The sequence below is a fragment of the Camarhynchus parvulus genome, chromosome 13 (genome assembly GCF_901933205.1).
Source record: "Camarhynchus parvulus chromosome 13, STF_HiC, whole genome shotgun sequence".
Taxonomy (NCBI): domain Eukaryota; kingdom Metazoa; phylum Chordata; class Aves; order Passeriformes; family Thraupidae; genus Camarhynchus; species Camarhynchus parvulus.
The window spans coordinates 18,235,711-18,254,131 of record NC_044583.1 but is presented as its reverse complement, the minus strand read 5'-3'; the positions used below and the strand labels follow the sequence as shown (position 1 = coordinate 18,254,131).

General features: G+C 43.9%; 2 protein-coding genes across 6 annotated transcripts in view; both read left to right on the top strand.

Moving 5' to 3' along the window:
* Positions 1 to 6,467: 6,467 nt before the first annotated feature.
* Positions 6,468 to 15,542, top strand: CDC23 (cell division cycle 23). Its single transcript, XM_030957745.1, has 16 exons — positions 6,468 to 6,610; positions 7,078 to 7,150; positions 8,018 to 8,155; positions 8,427 to 8,469; positions 8,831 to 8,936; positions 9,023 to 9,155; positions 10,153 to 10,330; positions 10,417 to 10,514; positions 10,733 to 10,814; positions 11,391 to 11,544; positions 11,673 to 11,792; positions 12,146 to 12,221; positions 12,497 to 12,558; positions 13,424 to 13,502; positions 13,601 to 13,720; positions 14,599 to 15,542. The coding sequence occupies exons 1-16, from the start codon at positions 6,483 to 6,485 to the stop codon at positions 14,767 to 14,769; spliced, it is 1,761 nt and encodes a 586-aa protein (XP_030813605.1). The 5' UTR covers positions 6,468 to 6,482; the 3' UTR covers positions 14,770 to 15,542.
* Positions 15,543 to 16,486: 944 nt separating this feature from the next.
* The window catches only part of JAKMIP2 (janus kinase and microtubule interacting protein 2), a 38,926-nt gene continuing 36,991 nt past the window's right edge, over positions 16,487 to 18,421 (top strand). For 4 of the 5 annotated variants that reach the window (XR_004061122.1, XM_030957211.1, XM_030957210.1 and 1 more), the window contains exon 1: positions 16,487 to 16,617. The gene's annotated coding sequence lies outside the window, so the exon portion shown is untranslated. The remainder of the gene's footprint in view (positions 16,618 to 18,421) is intronic. The other variant, XM_030957212.1, reaches the window with a different exon arrangement.

Genomic DNA, 18,421 nt, shown 5'->3' with positions numbered 1-18,421 from the left:
AGTATAAATCACTATTAACTTAATGATTTCAGTCATCTGACCAAATGACACTATGCAACCTTGGAAGAGATGGCCTCAAGTGCCATAGAAGTTACTCCAGATCATGTCAACACAGAATGAGGATAAGCAGTAAATCATGTGCCGCTGGGAACATACCTACATAAAGTGGTATTTTTCTTTCCTGAACCAAAGCAGTTATCAGGAACTGCTGTAATGTTGTATTTTGATATACGATTATAGCTACGGGATTCATCCTAACGTTTAATGGTGATAAAACCGTAAAAAAAACTTTTATCAAAAACGTCCCTACAAATTCCCTTATATTGCATGTCCATTATGGAGGGGCTTTTTGAGGATTTTATACGTCCTGCTCTTAAAAGGGAGGAAAAAAGATATAATCCATACACATGTTTACCTGGGAAGCTAGACAAAATTCACAACACTCAGAAATAGTTTAAAAGCATGAATTACAGAAAATAAATACTTCAATGGCTAGAGGTAGCACTGAACATATCAGTGTCAGAGTTAAACTGGAAGTCTCTATTACCTCAATTTCTGTTGACCTGTGGAAAATTCATAGGAAACAAGCTGTCACCAAAGTGGCTGTGGGTTTTTTGGACTTTCTAATCCATCATAACGCAGCTAGCACCAGACAATTTAGATATACTAAATTATGTTTCAGAACAGCATCACCCTCAAATAAATAAAATAAAGACAATTATATGCAGAACATACTTTAGAAATACTTAATGTAATTTTCCTCAGGATGTCTAGTTTGATACACTGATACACCAAGGAAATAAGTTTTGCACTTGTCTCAGATCGAGCAACAACAGAAAATATTTTTGCATCAACTTATCAACATGGTAGAAGCCTTCATGCACACTACTTTATCTTCCATCCAAATGAGTACACTCAATTAACAAGCTAGGAACTTTAATCTAATTAGCACAGGTTAAAAAAGCCTTGAAATCTAACACTGCTGTTTACTTGGATACTCACTATGTCCTCAAAAATTCTTCACTTGAGCAAGGCTTGCAAATCATTATGTTCCAAAAGAACTGGTAAAATTTCAGGAATCATCACAACTATATTGAAAAGTCTATTAAAATTCATTTTACCACCACAAAAGTAGAAAATAATCTGCTAAAAACCATTTTAAACTTCATTCTAACAACAGACCTAAGAAGCAGAAAGAAAATTACTTACTTAATACTTGTATCAATTTATGCTGGACGCCACCCAGCTAGGAAGCTGTGGCAGCAGCTCTCTGGCCACAGAGAGCACAGGCCTAGCTTTCCCAGGCCCTGTCCTGAGAAAAGAATGAGAAACAATTCTTATCTTCACTTGCTGCGCCTGCTGTGAGCACGTGGAATGTGTTAGGGAGATTTGTTTACCAAAGGGTGATTTCTTGATTGGCCACTGGTGATGGTGTTTGGATCCAAGGACCAATTGGGTCCACCTGTATTGGACTGTCTGGAAGGGTGATGGGTTTCTTATTAAGTACAGTATAATAAGGTGATTGATCAGCCTTCTGGAATCATGGAGTCAGTGCTAGTTATTACTGCTTTGGGGATGCCTGGTTACAACAGGAAGCTGTTTTGCAGGAAAGGACCTGGATATCCTGGAGGTACCAGGCTGCACACCAGCTGCAGATGGAGTGGGATGCATTAGGAAGAGCACTGTCAGCAGGTTGAGGGAGGTGATCCTGTCCCTCTACTCAGCACTGCTGAAGCAACATCTAGAGTGTTTTGTCTAGTTTTGGTCCCCCCAGTACAGGAGAGACACAGACCTACTGCAAAGAGTCCTACAAAGGGCCACAAAGATGATGAAACAGAAATATTTCACGAATGAAGAAAGTTTCTGTAGTAGTCCAAAAAGCCTTCTAAAGTACCATGTTTTATACAAGTTTCATCCTATCACATACTAGTTTTTTCCTGTAGGAGTAAAGGACAACACACAACCCAAGAGTTCTGTTTCATAAACTCCTCAACTGTCATTCATTTACTCACCTGCTGAACTTCTACTTACTCTGGCTATTAAAAAAACTCTCAAACATACAAAACCAAAAGCAACCAACCAAAGAAAAAAGCAAAATCAAAATCAAACCTAGGTGACTCTCTTTACTTCATCATCTTGCTCAGACATTAGTTAGGATTTCTGCTCTTGAGCAGTGATGATGATACTCATCAACTTTCATAAGCTGTCCATAGCTGCCAAGACAAGCCATTCTTCAAGGTAAATTCCACAAAGCTATCCAGAGTACCAACATCTTCAGAATATTCGTGAAGATGTCAGCCACACCCTTTTGACAACTATCCACCTTTGTTTTGCTTTTGTTCTCCAGTACATAGAGCTCTACTTCGCACTGTGCCTTCATTTGTCTCATAGGAATTTTTATGCAGAAAACAGAACATTCTTTTCTGGAGATTCACTGGTTTTATAGCAGGTATTTAAAGAATTGCTTTTTCATTGATGCAGTATGCAGAAAATATTAAATGCTAAGGTTCAAAACAACATCAAAGAAACACTGTGTTTTATTTGAAAAGATCAAGTTGATGATGACATCCTTCCTATTAAATATATATCCTCTCAGTAACACTCATGCTAAATGGAAATGCTACCTAGCATTCTGATTTTGTGTAGCATTGAGCAACTGTAAATCCCCTCCTACAATCAGGAGGAGCTGTGGGTACCAGGCATTTAGTTATTTTGCAAGGTCAAAACTGTATAAAATGCTACTGCCTTAAAACATAGCAATGGATTGCTGTTCACCATGAAATATCCTCCTCTTTTCTCAAATGGAGAGTAAGTATAATGAAAAGGGGGGGGAAAGTGCCTGGACACACCAAATATAAATAAGGATTTTCAGAAAGAATTTTTCCTGACTTTAGAAATCTGTTCTGACTTGCTCAGTAACAAAGCTCACACATAAAGAAATTAGCAGCAGCTTTTTTTTTTTTTTTTTTTTTCCAGCAGCACTATTTACTTCCCTCCTAGAGGGACGGTAGGGAAAAAAAATCATTGCATATCAATGACTTCTACTTATTCCAGCATAAGCCTTCATCAATAACAAAAGGGGCAGTTCTGCCTTCCCAAATTCATTTGCCTCACTCTTGACTTCAGTGGCCACAAGAAAAAACAGCAATGGATTTGAAACCAAATTAGTTTTTCATTACTGCCTGGGTACATAGTCATTAGCACTGAAGGGAGGATGACAGATTTGCGACCAACCTTCTCAGCACGCATCACACACTTGTGTCAGACAGCAGTGCCAGCAGAGCCACAGGCTGCAGGATCTCAGCACTGCCCAGGCTGCTCAGCAATTGCAGATTCCAGCTGCACATGGGGCAAAATGATCACTACTCCTTGTGTTGTATGCAGACTCCCCTCTCCTCCATGACTTCAAGGATGAACAGCAGCAGACTAAATACAACCCTATCAAACAAATTCCTAGTTCCTAATGTTCAGCTGAACCATAATTTTGACAACTGGTTAAAACAAATTTCTTGGTCTCCTGAAAAGGGAGCAAGTCCATGCTCCATTAAATAGGGAACTGCAGTTAAGCAACAACATGAAGGTTCTTGAATAACAGTTTGCTAAGTATCTGCATGATTCTTTAGAATCTCACTGTAATATCCAGAGGTCTTAGTGGGCAATATGCTAAGCAAATGGTGCATGCTGGTTTTCTCAGAGCATATGGGCTAGATATGCACGCCTAACTGCTACTAGTTCCAAGCTCATCAAAAGCGGCAATTAAACCAAATCTCCTAAAACTAGAAAATACATGGCATGAGTCAATGAATTTTTCAGATATGGAGAAGTGATTCAGACACAATAAACAATTTTGCTGCATTAGTCCACAGCTCTCATAGGCATTTTATATCACTTCATCTCAATTAACCTCCCAAGAAAACAACCGAGATCTGAACAAGAGAGAGAGGGGGGGAAAAATGACATTACTGACTTCACAATAGCCTACTCTGATGTCACAATGCTATATTAACTGAGTCATAGGCAGATTTCCTGGAATTCAGGTCTCCTACCCTTTGAAACTATCCCCAGTTGGTGCAAATTTATTATTTCATCTCAATTTAAATCAAATATAAATGGTTTCCCTCATACTTTAGAGTCACATGGTTTCCAAGTTTTAACATTAATGATGTCCCAACAGACTACAAAAAGCAAAAGTGGGAGTTGTGTTAACTATGCTAAATGGACAATACAACCAATAGTAGAAAATAAGTTCTTATAACATCTGACTTCTCAGTGTAAAATTATACAGGAAACTGTAATCATGGTTGATCTTCTAAAAAGTTAAAAAACACAGTTTTACAGCACCATAATAAAGAAGTTCAATTCTCTAACTGTCAACAGATGAAATGAACTGCATTGGCAAGACACTTCACTTGGTAAAGACCACTTACACAGGATTTCATTGAGATTAACTGTACATTTGAAGATCTCCACTTCGAAAAAAAAATCCTATTTTAAAGCACCTACACAACCCATTGGGATGATGGACACAATTCCCACCCTTCCATCACCGACCTTCCTTGTTTTTGTCAATATGTTTCTCTGAGGGACTAGAGACAATCTCATCCAGGTAGCTGTGGAATAACAAGAGGCACAAGGTCCCCTCTTCTAGAGCCCCCAGTCAGTACTGCTCAGTTAATCTGTATTTCCCCAAGATGCTATCTGTCTGTTTTCACGCACAGAGGATTTAGTTAGTCTCCTGGCTCTAAATGCCAGCCTCGGGTGTCACTTCAGAGCCATCTGTCAGAGGATGGAACGGCGGAGAGTCGCGAGTTCCCGTTACGGAGCCTCGGAACCGCCGGGCCCGGCCGAGCGCTCCCCGCCCGCCCCGCAGCTCGCCAGCGCGCAGCGCCCTCTGCTGCCGCGCAGCGGAACCGCCGGGCCCGGCCGAGCGCTGCCCGCCCGCCCCGCTGCTCGCGAGCGCGCAGCGCCCTCTGCTGCCGCGCAGCGGAACCGCCGGGCCCGGCTCCGGCCGCGAGAAAGGCCCCGGGACCCAAACCCGCCTTAGGGACCGAAACACGAATTGTCACGGGCAGCCGTGTGCCACCGCTGCCAGAAACGCTGTTCTTTTAGAGGAGCAGGCATGTGAAAAGCTGGGTCACAGCTGTCCAGGGTTCACAGACAGGAACGTGACTCAAAGGGTATTTTGCCTAGATTTCCACAAGAAGAGAAGTAGCACTTTGTGCATTTTTGCAGCAGGTTCAGTATTTTGTATTGAAATCTCACTTCAAACATATTGTCACAGTTTCCATTGGGAAAACAGCTCATAATACCCAGTGGGCCCAAACCTGAAGATAAACAGACCTTAATAAAATTACTTCATAGACCTCACACACACATACAGATTTCTTTAAATATCACTCTTTGTATTCATGTAAAAACTGAACATCCTTATATTAAAACCAGCAGAGAATCACAGAATCATTTAGATTGGATAAGATCATTGAGTCCAACTAATGGACTCAAATACCAAATACAATGTTTAGGAGCATAGAGCACTAACAGCTGATCCCTACGTATGGAGAACATAAAAGAGATGAGAAGTACAACAAAAATGTATCATCGAAAAAAATTCTGAAGCTCTTTTCACATGTGTTCTGAGACGGGGCAAAGAGAGAGAGAATGAGGTATGAGTTAGGCTTTGTGTTTACTAGAGCCATCTGTGTAGTAACAACAATAACAAAGAAGTTTTTATTTGCGTTTTGGATATACGGGCCGGCAGAGTAATAGAAGTATTTTCTGTCAAAGCTACAACTGAACTTGCAAAACATTTGGCTAAAATTAAGAAAGGGAAAAACCCATGTAACGTTAAAATTATACTTCAAGTAATGGTCTAATTTGTTTTGTCTATTTGAAAAACCATTGAAGACTATAAATAACGCATAATGTCCCACTTGAACGACAAACTGGGCATTTCCTATCTCTGTAAACCTTTGTAGAGCAATCTTAATTTCAGCAGGTGGCTCCAGATGAAATGGTTCCAGATCAACGCAACCTTGAAATTTTCATAGTAGTCATCACTACAGTGAAGGCCAGTGGTAGCCTTAGACTCTATACTGGAGTCAGTGTAAGAATTAGTGTCATTCACAGCTCATCAAAAAACCAGAAATCTTTTACGATGTGACACTCTTTTCTCCCTCAGTGAACTTGCCGCCAGTTCAAACACAACCGGCCAATCAGGCGGCACGGCTCCTGCGCGCGCCTGGGATTGGTCACGAGACCTCTCGCACTCGCCCAAGCAGACGACTCCGTATAGGGGCGGGGGAGAGCAGTACTCGAGGCTTTGATTGGCCGGGCCGGCAGGCGGGCACGCAGTGTGCGGGGCTGTGATTGGCCGGAAAGGCGGACGTGACTGTGATTGGTCGGGCTGGCGAGAGGGAACGCAGTGTGCGGGGCTGTGATTGGCTGGGCCGGCGGGCGGGGCTGTGATTGGCCGGGCTGGCGCGATGGCGGCGGCGGCAATGGTGGCAGTGGCGGGCGGCGGCGACTTCTCGGATCTGCGGGAGATCAAGAAGCAGCTGCTGAGTGTGGCGGAGCGGAGCCGCGAGCGCGGGCTGCAGCACAGCGGGAAGTGGTGAGCGGGGCCGGGCACAGCTCGGCGGACCCTGGGCTAACATGTTCTGTGCCGGGAGGGAGGATGGGACGGAGCTAGGTTTGTTTAGTCTCGACAAGAGGAGGCTCGTGGGTACCTCATCATTTTTTGCAACTCCCTGAAAGGAGTTTTCAGTGAGGTGGGAGCCAGTCTCTTCTGCTGTGCTTGCGGGGAGGGGACCAGAGGAAATGGCCCTCAGTTGAGATAGGGAAGATTCGGTAAGATATTGGAAAATGTTTTTTGAATGTTCAGGTGGTCAGGCACTGAAATAGGTTTCCCAGGGAGGTGGTGGAGTCACTGGAGGTTCTTAAGAAGTGTCTGCATCTGGCACTAGATGATGTGATTTAGGGATTACACTGGTAGTGCTGGGCCGACGGTTGGACTTGATGATCTCACAGGTCTTCTCCAACCTCGATGATTCAATAATCCTAATGCTCTCTTTCCCTCAGGGCTGCTGAACTTGCATTCGCCCTGGAGCCACTGCCACTGAGCGAGCTGCCGCCTCCCCCTGTGCTCACCGAGGTACGGGCCCAGGCTGTGCTTGGGGGGAAGTGGCTGTGAGCCCTAGAAGGTGCTGCAGCTCATATGGGTGGGCTGTTTAATCTTAGCTATGGAGGAAAATATGTGATTGCAATCTCCCACATCCCACGGGCGGGAGTCAGCGCTGAGCTCTGATGCTTGCCATAATGCTGGGAACATCCTTTCCATAGTGTGTTCAACAGGGCCAGAGAGCTCAATGTGCTTTCCCAGATGAAAGCATTATCTGTTGCTGTGTCCTAAATGAAGCACTCTGTAAGCCAAATTTGAAATCACATGCCTGCTAGTTTATTTTTATTCCTCTTTACTGAGATCAAAATTTATTTTAATACAAATTATGTTTTGCTATTAAACTTGTGCTTGTTAGGACACAAGAGAAACAAGTTGTGTCTCCATCTGCACCTCTGTAGGAATACAGTAGAACTCATAGGTGCGTGTCTTGGTGTGTTATAGAAGTGTAACAAGTCATAAATGCATTTCAAGGTATAATTACCAAGGAAGTGTTCTCTTGTATGTTAGCAGATTAATATTCTCTTATATGGAATTCCTTGTTTATGATTTTTTATACTAATTGAACAGCTAAGCCTTGCCTTCTGGCAGCTTGCCACAATTTGTTTCTGAAATCTCACCATTTATTTTAAATGTTCTTAAATAGTCTGTTATTTGAGAACTCTAGAATCGGATCATGTGAGGGAGTGGAGGAACTTTTCTGATACTGCTCAAACCATCTCTAAAGATGGACAAACTACATTTTTAGCTTTTGGAGCAATTTCACTGCTATGTTTGTAACCATGATTTTCCTAAAGTATGTCAGAGCTTCTTGGGTCTTAAAACTCTTGTGTGTCCCTGCAGGAGGATGCTCGTGATCTGGATGCCTACACGTTGGCCAAGTCTTACTTTGATCTCAAGGAATATGACAGGGCTGCCTACTTTTTACAGGGCTGCAAGAGCCAGAAAGCTTACTTCCTGTACATGTACTCCAGATACCTGGTAAGGTAGAAAAAGGGCTGCCTCCTAGCACTGAACTCCTCTGCTTCTGACCCCTCCCTGGCATATCTTATTTTTTTGCTTATTCTTTTGCTTGATTCCTAATGACCACCTTGAAGTCCAAATTCTATGTTGGGGTAAAGAAAGGTAGGGCTGTTCTTTTCAGAACTGTGCTGTCTCTGAAAACTCAGTTTGAACACTGCTGCAAGTGCTGCAGCAAACACAAGAAAAACACTATTATAATATAATCTTGGATTTTCTTTCTTTTCCACAGTCAGGGGAAAAGAAAAAGGATGATGAGACAGTTGATAGTTTGGGTAAGTCTCTGGTGTCAAGAAATGCATGATGAGATAATGAAGCTTTTGCTGTTGACTCTTCTTATAACTCATCTTGGGTCTATGACTTTCCCCTCAATTTTTTGGATAATAGGTGCTGTAACATGACTTCTTTCATTCTCTTTCGATTCATTGGCTTAATTACAGGTTGCAGGTTTTCCTCTCTTAGGGGTCCTCTTTTAAACTGGGTGACCAGACTAAGTAATTTTCTTTAAAATGGGGAACATAAACACAGGCTGGGAAGCCGTCATGTCAGTGATAAGCCTGACTGTACCCTAGACTTGGCATTGCTGTGGTGAGACTCCTTATTGAAAGCTACCTGTGTGACTTTCTCTTCATGTAGGACCTCTGGAAAAAGGACAGGTGAAAAATGAAGCTCTACGAGAATTGAGAGTTGAGCTCAGCAAGAAACACAAGGCACAGGAACTGGATGGATTTGGCCTTTATCTGTAAGTGTTTGCATGTATTTCTTATATATTCGTGTGGATATGCAGAACTGCATGATTCTTGTCAACCTGATACTTTTTTTTTGCAGGTATGGTGTCGTGCTGCGGAAACTGGACCTGGTGAAAGAGGCAATAGATGTCTTTGTTGAAGCTGCTCATGTTCTGCCTTTGCACTGGGGAGCTTGGCTGGAACTTTGCAACTTGATTACAGATAAAGAGATGGTAAAACTTTGGAGATACCAAGATGTGGTAACAAATCTCAAGAGTTTAGCCTGATTCTGTGGACCAGTGTTTCTGTTTCCACAAGATTGATGTTGCCCACTGCTTCATTCTGTGAGACCCTGTTGGGCAAGGCAGTCCATGACTGTAAATTATGTTGTAAAATCCTCTTTATCTTCAATAGCTTGTCGTGCTGTAGCTTGAAAATCTTTATACAGGCATGACTAATTTCTTACCATTCCCCCACAAAGTGGTTTAAGAAATTTCCAATTAATGTATTTTTGGAAGCAGTTGTCACTGTCAGGAGTTATCATCTTGTCACGTGAAGGAGATCCTCCTAAGAGGTGTCCCTTTTTTTATTTTTTATTAATCTGGTTCTAATTCCTCAGTTATTGAGCACTTCTCATAGCTTGAAAGGGATATATAGAATTGCTACTTTCAAAGCTGAAAAGTTAATGTACAAAGCCACATAGGAGGTGAATTGTATCAGGGAAACAAACTTCAGATATAAAACCAAAATAGATTATTCTTCTTTCTGTATGGAATTTGAGTCCACTTCTGGAATTCTTCAGTAAATTGTGGATGATGAAGTATTTAAAACAGTACTTAAAAAATGTTTTAAAAAGTGATGCAGAAGAGTGTTACCAATTTGTGGAAAAAGGGAAGTGCAGTTTTGTTATATAATTTTGAGTCTGCTTACATGGTTCATTGAAATTAGTGTTATGATATTGATGTTTAAACATAGGAAGAAAGTCTGAATTTAATAGCTGCAGCAAGAGCCAGGTAATGTCATATTTGAAGGCAATTTCTTCCCTGATTGACCAAATGGGTTTAGGAAAGCGACTGCAGGAAGGCCTCCTACCTCAGGACCATCTACTAAGTCATTGGAGGGAAGATAATGGATTCTTTGCGACGTGTACCTTGTAGAATACTTCTGATTGTCATCTCTTCTGATTGTCATCTCTTCTGATTGTCATCTCTTTTCTTTGATTCTTGCTAGCTGAAGTTCCTGTCCTTGCCAGATACATGGATGAAAGAGTTCTTTCTTGCACACATTTATACAGAGCTGCAGCTGATAGAGGAAGCTCTACAGAAGTATCAGTCTCTCATTGATGCAGGATTTTCCAAAAGCACTTATATCATCTCTCAGATTGCAGTTGCCTACCACAATATAAGAGGTCAGTGACACTAAGTAGGAATGACCCCCTTAATGCAAACTGGGCATTTATAGTTGTTGATGTCCCATATGCTGTTCTTTCATCAGATATTGACAAAGCTTTATCGATCTTTAATGAGCTGAGGAAACAAGATCCTTACAGGATAGAAAACATGGACACTTTCTCCAACTTGCTCTATGTAAGGGTAAGCATTCTTCCTGTGGCCTGTCCATAGTGATGGTGTTTGTTGGAGGTATGTTAAACACTGGCAAAGCAGCTGGTGCTGTCTGGCCTCTCTGAATACTTGCTCTCCTCTTCCCACCTCCATGGAAGAGAGGCACTGTATGCATTGCCAATTGCTTACTGCAATTTCTTTCAAAGCATAATGTACTCTCTCATTACTTGATTCTTTTGTTCCACTAGAGCATGAAGCCTGAGTTGAGCTACCTGGCTCATAATCTCTGTGAGATAGACAAGTACCGTGTTGAGACCTGCTGTGTAATTGGTGAGAGCCAATTCTTTAACATGTTATTTTTACATCTTATTTTGCTGTGTGTAGGCTGTGTGAGGGAATCTTGGAAACACTTGAGGAAGTGATAAGCTGGCAAGGCAATTAAAATCACCACTTTTTGAATTTGGATTCAGGTAGCCTGAAAAGCAGACAAAATGACAGAGTACCCTTTTCCCTCATTTCTCTCTGAAAGCTGCTGTAATAGTACTAGGGTAGAAAGTAGACCCATGTACCTAAAAATCCCTTTATAGTCTTCAAATTCCAGTAGAAATAGTTGTGTGTCAGGAGCAGGAAATTGATTTGTTAGATCATGACACTCCAAGGCAATAGAATCATAAATGGATTGGTACAGCTGGAAAAGGATTGACCAGAAGACTAGTGAACAGAGTGCTATTAGGTCTCTTGAGGTTTGAATTAGTTCTGTCTTTATTAGGACTCTTTTTAATTTGTTAGGAGGTAGTAGATAATACACATTACATCATTTTTTCTACTTCTCTATTGGTGTTGGCTTTTTTGTTGGTTGGTTGTGGGTTTTTAAAAATTATTTAAATATTATGCCTTTTACTTTAGGAAATTATTATAGCTTGCGTTCCCAGCATGAAAAAGCAGCGCTCTATTTCCAGAGGGCCTTGAAACTGAATCCTCGTTATCTAGGAGCCTGGACACTTATGGGACATGAGTATATGGAGATGAAGAACACATCTGCAGCTATCCAGGCTTATAGGTACCGCTCATGTACTGCACAAAATTGTGTTTGCTTCTGGAGTAGTATCTTCTGTTTTTTCTTAGTGTTTTGCTGGACTTGGTTTTGATCCTGACTTTCTGTCTAGTTCATCTCCTTTTCATTGACAGGCATGCAATAGAGGTGAACAAAAGGGACTACAGAGCATGGTATGGCTTGGGGCAAACCTATGAAATCCTCAAAATGCCATTTTACTGTCTCTACTACTACCGACGGGCCCACCAGCTCAGGTAGAGTTGAGAATGGAGCCGTATTTATCGGTCTTCATTCTGATCTGGTTGATATTGGCTAAGGAATTTACATGCAAGAACTAAGCTGGGGAAGGAAAAAAACATCTATTCTTTGTGATGTGTGCAGTCCCACTGTTCCAAATCCTTTTAGTTGTGTTAGTTAACTGTTAACAAAAGCTTTGTCAGTTAAGTGTTGAGGGTGACTGGTCAGGAGTAAGAGTGATGCCTTATGCAAAAGGATGACAGACTGCCAGGTGTAAATTATTTTTTTCCCTTGACCACCCCCCGTCTTCCCCTCACCCTGAGATCAGCTGGCAGTCGATTAAACTACCTGAAGAATTGCTCTTTTCCAGACCAAATGACTCTCGTATGCTGGTTGCTCTAGGAGAATGCTATGAGAAACTCAATCAGTTGGTGGAAGCTAAGAAGGTGAGAACCGATGTGTAAGACTAGGGTGTCTTCCAGAACACTGGGTGAAATTGCAGCAAAATTATGTAGCTAGTGCTACCTAAACACACTGGCAGTTACAGTCGGGGAAGTACTGCTGCAGTATAACTAGAGCAGCTGATAAATAAGGAGTTGTCTACAGATACATGCCCCTTTTGCTGACAATCTCTGTAATTTTTTGTTTCTGATTTGCATGCTGGAGTCATGAACTGGACTAATTTTTGTGGCATGCTTCACTGACTTTCCTTCCTTGACAGTGCTATTGGAGAGCTTATGCTGTGGGAGATGTGGAGAAAATGGCACTTGTGAAACTCGCCAAGTGAGTATGTACCCTCACTGAACTGTCACGGTTGTGTTAAATGCAAGTCACACTTTGATACCCAATGATAAAATACAGAATGTAAACAAGTGGAATTGCTGTTAGCTAATATTACTTCTGGAGCTGTGTAAGAATTGGTATCTTTAGGGCTGTAGTGACTGCAAATATTGGTGTCCAGCTTTATCTTTCTTTCCATCAGGATAACTAGAGAGAATGATAGCATTATGTGGGTTGCAAATGACTTCTGAATCCTGAGGTGTTTTGAGCACGTAGTACTAGCAGTTGTATTTGTTGTATTGCAACTTAAAAGCAGACCATGACAGTACATGATGTCTAAAATTGTAGTTTGCTTTTATTTTTCCTTTCTAGTATATAGCTGTGACATTGAAAGAGGTCTAATGTGAATACTGTGACATCAGCACTAATTTTTTTTTTGGTGGGGATAAAGTAGTATAAAGTGGGAAAAGCGAAGAGGGGAAAAAAGGGGCAAACGAAAAGTGAAACTGCTGTACAAATTTGGATTGTAGCAGGGGAAGAAGGAGCACTGGAGGAAATAGTGAGTAAGTAGAATGGCAAAGGTCTGTTAAAAGGTTTAAAATGCAACAGAATATACAAAGGCGCCTGCTTTGGTTGTCACTGCTTCTAGCTGTCTAGTCACTATCTGACTGCCTCTCTGTCTGTCAGCATGAATGCAAACTGGATCATCTCCTTCCACAAGGGGTAGTACATGTTGCATGTCCTGCAAATTCTGAAGGAAAGGACCTGGCTTTAGTCCAGGTCAGGGTGAGCAGGTACATTCTCATAGACCAAGAAGGTCTTCAACCGGGCAGCCTTGTTCCAGTGACCCACTTTTTTCCTTTCGTAGGTTGCATGAACAGCTGAATGAATCTGAACAGGCAGCTCAATGCTACATCAAATACATCCATGATATCTATTCCTGTGGGGTAAGAAGATAGCTTGGGAATAAAAGGAGAAGTAAACATGGTGTACAGCTACTTTGGAAGGCACTAACAAATGATGTTTTTTACCCCACTCACTGTAGGAGGTAGTGGAGCACCTGGAGGTCAGCACTGCATTTCGTTACCTGGCCCAGTACTACTTCAAATGTAAGCTTTGGGATGAAGCCTCAGCATGTGCTCAGAAATGCTGTGCCTTCAATGATGTGAGTACCTGTGCAGTCTTTGGTGCTTCTTTCTTAAGGGATCTATGACCTTGATCTTGGCTCCCCTCAGAGTAGAAGGAGTCTTCTATGAAGGAATAAGGGCTGTCTGCCATACAAGTTACATCCTGAATGGTGGTTGTCATCTATGCCTGATCAGTTATGCTGAGTATGGTTGATAAAAGTAATGGAATGTGGTGTAGATAGTGAAACTGAACCATACCTCATTGGAATTCACTAAGTAAAAGAATTTGAAGCTTCATATGGCAGTCTTAAAGCTGCTAAAAATCTTGGTGTTGAGGAGGTAGTGGAATGGTCACAAACTCCCACACACTGTGTAGTGGTGGTACTTTAAAAATTTTTTTCCTCATCTTCTGTGTGTAGATGGTGCAGAGAGTATAATAGTACTTGGGTTTTGTGTGCAGCTTCGTACTCTGTGATGTTATGTATCTGTAAGTGGGCAGTTCGGGATTTTTAATTTCAGCCTAGTGGTAGACACGAACCATGAGTGCAGGGTGTTTGGCCTATCCTTGACAAAGCTGCCTGGAGCTCTCTACAACCTGAATTCACCTTATTCGAAGTTTTCCCAATCTACTTCTTGCTGGAATATTTAGACAGCTTCAGTGGTTGGTGGTTATGTTCTCTGAAATACCCAAGAAACACACCAATCAGGAGTAAAAGGAGGAAAGACTAAAATGAAAAAAAGTGACTTACCTTAACATTTCTAAGGAGCAGAAGAAAAAAGAGTTGAGAATGGCTTTTATAGCTTGTAGCCTTACAGAATGACAGGCTATTTAAGTTACACTGCTTACATACTGAGTTTGACCCAGAAACCATCCATTCATAGTTGTATTGTTCTGTTTTCTACAAATTAATTTCAGACTAGAGAAGAAGGAAAAGCCCTGCTGCGCCAGATCTTACAGCTTCGCAACCAAGGAGAAACATCATCCACAGATGTTGCTGCTCCCTTTTTCCTTCCGGCATCATTGTCAGCCAACAACACTCCCACACGTCGTGTCTCCCCTCTCAATCTGTCTTCTGTAACACCATGAACAATTCCAATACTTCTGACTTGTGCATTGGATGTGACATTGCAAGTGGGACATGCAACCACTTCTTTCTAGGGAAATTCCTCCTTTTGTTGTTGCCCTCCCATAAAGGGAAGGAGTTACCAGAGTCCACAGCTAAAGAGAGACGGGCCCCAACAGGGAAAGGGGAGCCTGATGTGAAAGTGCCTGTGCTGCAATGTGGGAACCTGCTCTACTTCTCACCAAGTCATTCCAGTCAGAGGGCAGACATGTCGCACTACACAGGACTGCTAAGTGAGGCATTGGGAAGAGCTGTCTGCTTGAGTTAAAATACATTTTAAGTTTGATTCTGCCAAGTTACCTCTGGTCTTTACTGCACTTCTTTGGAGGACCTCTTAGTGGTATCACTGCTGTCCTCATCAGAAACTGTTACCTACCTGTCTACGTAATGACTTTTGCTTGTCTTGAACTACACAGCAGTAGAATAGGCACTTAGAGATAGGACCCATGGGTATGTTAAAGGATTGGCAAATGTCAGAGGAATCCCAAGTAGCTACAGGTGACAGCTGTCTGAGTTCTCACTGTAGATCTGATGGATAGTTTTGTCTTTCAGTAGAAAAGCAGTCGGGATAGCACAATTAAAAAATAATGAAGTTACAGTTCTTGGGCTTTATGGTTCAGCTTCCATGTGTACTGTAGCAATGGAATCAAATGAACTATCATGGATCATTTTGTTAAGGAGGCAAAAAAAAAATTTGCTTTTGTTTCAGAATTTACAGCCTATAAATTTACAGCCATACCCCTATGTCTGTGGCATGACTTTAAATCAAGGACAAAACATTTATAAACCCTTCCCATTTAGCCATAGCTTCCTGTGTTTCATGAGACTAGTTGTACAGGTGGGCACATAGGAAACTTGGGTCACAGCCCTGGGCTCTCTGTACAATGCATTTGCAAGATGTCCATGGAGCAGAGGGAACCCATGTTCTTAGTTCTGGGCATCTCTAGAAATTACTGTCCTATGTTCCATAGTATCCATTCAACAACCATTCAACAACTACTGCAGATGGTTTGAAACAGTAAAACTGGATCTTGATGTATTTTCCAAGAACTCTCCTAATTCCTTGCAAACCTGAGGATATCAATGAGACCATTTATAAAATTGTTGTCACTAGGGTACTGAAACAATCAAGCAAATTATGCTTGATAAACGTGCCTGGGGATGAATGTGCTGGTGGATAAGCGAAGAGTGTGACTCATGTCATTTACTTGCGCTTGTGCAAAGCATTTGATACTGTGGCTTCCAGACAGTGTCCTTGTCTCTAAGCTGGAAAGACATGGATTGGATAGGTGGACCCTTGGGTGACGAAGGTCACGCTCCCAAATATAGTGGCCATTGATGTGCTGTCCAAATGGAGACTAGTGATGAGGTGTGTCCCTCGGAAGTCGCAAGGCCTGGGGCGAGCTCCAGCTTGAGGCCACGGAGACTCCGGACGCCTCGAGTCACTGTGGTCCGAGGGCTGCGGCCCTTCGCCCTCAGAGGCTGGCTTGTTGGGGCCCCGCCGGCAGGGAGTCCTGAGGGAGCCGGGCGCCGCGGGCACCCCTCAGCCGGCTCGGCCCGCGCTCCTCGCGGCGCTGCCTGCGCTGCCGGGGCGCAGCTGCGGGGCGGGCGGGGCTGCCGCAGCCCCGGACCGGCAGCGCAGCCTCGGCCGCGGGGCGGCGGCGGCGGCGGCGGCGGGGCGGGCGCGCGCCCTCAGCGCCGGCGCGCAGGAGGCGGCGGGGCCGGTGCGGGCGCTGGAGCCGCCGCAGCGGCAGGAAGATGGATGCGCCGTGCTCATCCCTCGCCGCTCGGCGTCCTTCCTTGGCGGCACGGTGAGCGGCGGCAGCGGCCGAGGGGGTCGCCCGGTGCCCGCGGCGGTAGAACAATGACCGGCCGGCTGCGGGGGCCGGGGCGGCGGCGCGGATGGAGGTGATGGACGGGAGGGGAGCGCGAGCGGGAGCCAGCGGTGATGGAGAGGAGATGGCGGGAGAGGTGTGGCAGGCGCAGCCCGCAGCCGCCTCAGCCTCCCGCCGGCCCTGCACCATTGTATGCCCGCCGGTCATTGTCCGCCCGAAGCGGGCGCGGCGCGCTGGGTGCGGCGGCTGGTGCAGGGAAGGCAAGGGATGCTCCAGGGCTGGGGGCGTTCGGCGGAGCCCGGGCTGGGCCTCGGCGCCGCGGGGGAGCCCGAGCGGAGCGAGGCCAGCGCGGCCCTTCAGGCACTCCCTGCGCTCATTTCCACTCGCGATGCCTCTGTGCCCGCTCCACCGCTCCCACGGCGGTGCGCAAGGCTTCCAGCCCAGCAGAATGTTCGTAATTGCACCTGTACGTGTCCTGGGCTGACAGGGCTGGCGTGTCTATGTGTGAGAAGGCATTCTGTCTTGCAAACACAGACCCCGCAGAGTGCATCTCTTTGTATATGCGACGCATGCCTTTTTCACAGCTACTGATGGAAGAAACCTGCCTCTTGTACTGGTGTGCAATTTATGCTTAAATTACTGGATTGCCATTCCTCAGTTTCATTTTGGCACTTATGACAGATCTAGATCCTACATTTGAGTTACCTTATGACACTGAATACTCATTTTATACTAGTTTCTGGTTTTTGCTGAGAATGCAAATAAAAGATGCTGCTCGTACCTTATAGGTTGGGAACATAGAAGCATATTTTTAAAATTTTTTTTGACCTCTTGCAAGAAAAAAACCCCAGAGGTGCATTTTTAAAAAACATTTGCATCCTGATGCTGTCCTGTGCCTAACCTGTAAAGTGACATGTTGGACTCCCATTCTCAACATCTCTGATTTGCTGGGTCAGATTCTGCCATGGTGCAGGTATCGTGCTTGATCTATGCATCAAGGTAGTCTGTCAGGAAAATGTTTTGTTCCTTTTCAGGCAGTAATATGAGGTTTATTGTTTAAGCTCTGACTCAGGTTTTGTTTTTATTGATCTGGCCTACTGCTCTGCATAGGAATTTCAAACCCAGGGCTGATGTGCTGTAAATGGTACTCAACCTGGCTCAGACAGAACACCTGCTGATTTTGAAAGGTTTTCTAGGAATGGCTATGATTTTGGTGAAATCTGGGAGTGGTGAGACAGTCATTGATGAACAGGGCACAAGACACAAGTACTCTGTCAGTAGTTCTGTGTCAATCAAAAGATGCCATGGGCACCTCAATGCAAGGACATCAAACTTGAGAGTGGATCCAGAGCAGGCATGGGGAAAAGTCTTCAGGACAAGGATTAGGAGGAGCAGCTGAGGTCACTTGTTTTGTTCAGCTTGGAGAAGAGAAGACTGAGGCGTGACCTCATCACAGTCTACAGCTTCCTCAAGGGGGTCAGCAGGTGGGGAGGTGCTGATCTGCTCTCTCTGGTGACCAGCAGTAGGACACGAGGAAATGGAATGAAGCTGCATCAGGGGAGGTTCAGACTGTACAGTAGGAAAATCTGCTTCATTGGGAGGGTGGCTGGGTACTGGAACAGGCTTTCCAGTGAAGTGGTCAGGGCACTAAACCTGTCAAAGACCATCTGAATGATGCTCTTAGTCATGCGGTTCAGTATTAAGTGGTCCTGTGAGAAGCAGGGAATTGGACTCAGTGGTTCCTATGGGTACCTTCCAATTTGAGATACTCTGTGATTCT

Bases quoted from the DNA above. Each gene is read 5' to 3' on its own strand.
- CDC23 (XM_030957745.1), top strand. From the start codon at position 6,483: ATGGCGGCGGCGGCAATGGTGGCAGTGGCGGGCGGCGGCGACTTCTCG. The intron at 8,937-9,022 runs GTAAGTGTTTGC...TTTTTTTTGCAG, and splicing joins GATGGATTTGGCCTTTATCT to GTATGGTGTCGTGCTGCGGA. The intron at 10,815-11,390 runs GTGAGAGCCAAT...CTTTTACTTTAG, and splicing joins TGAGACCTGCTGTGTAATTG to GAAATTATTATAGCTTGCGT.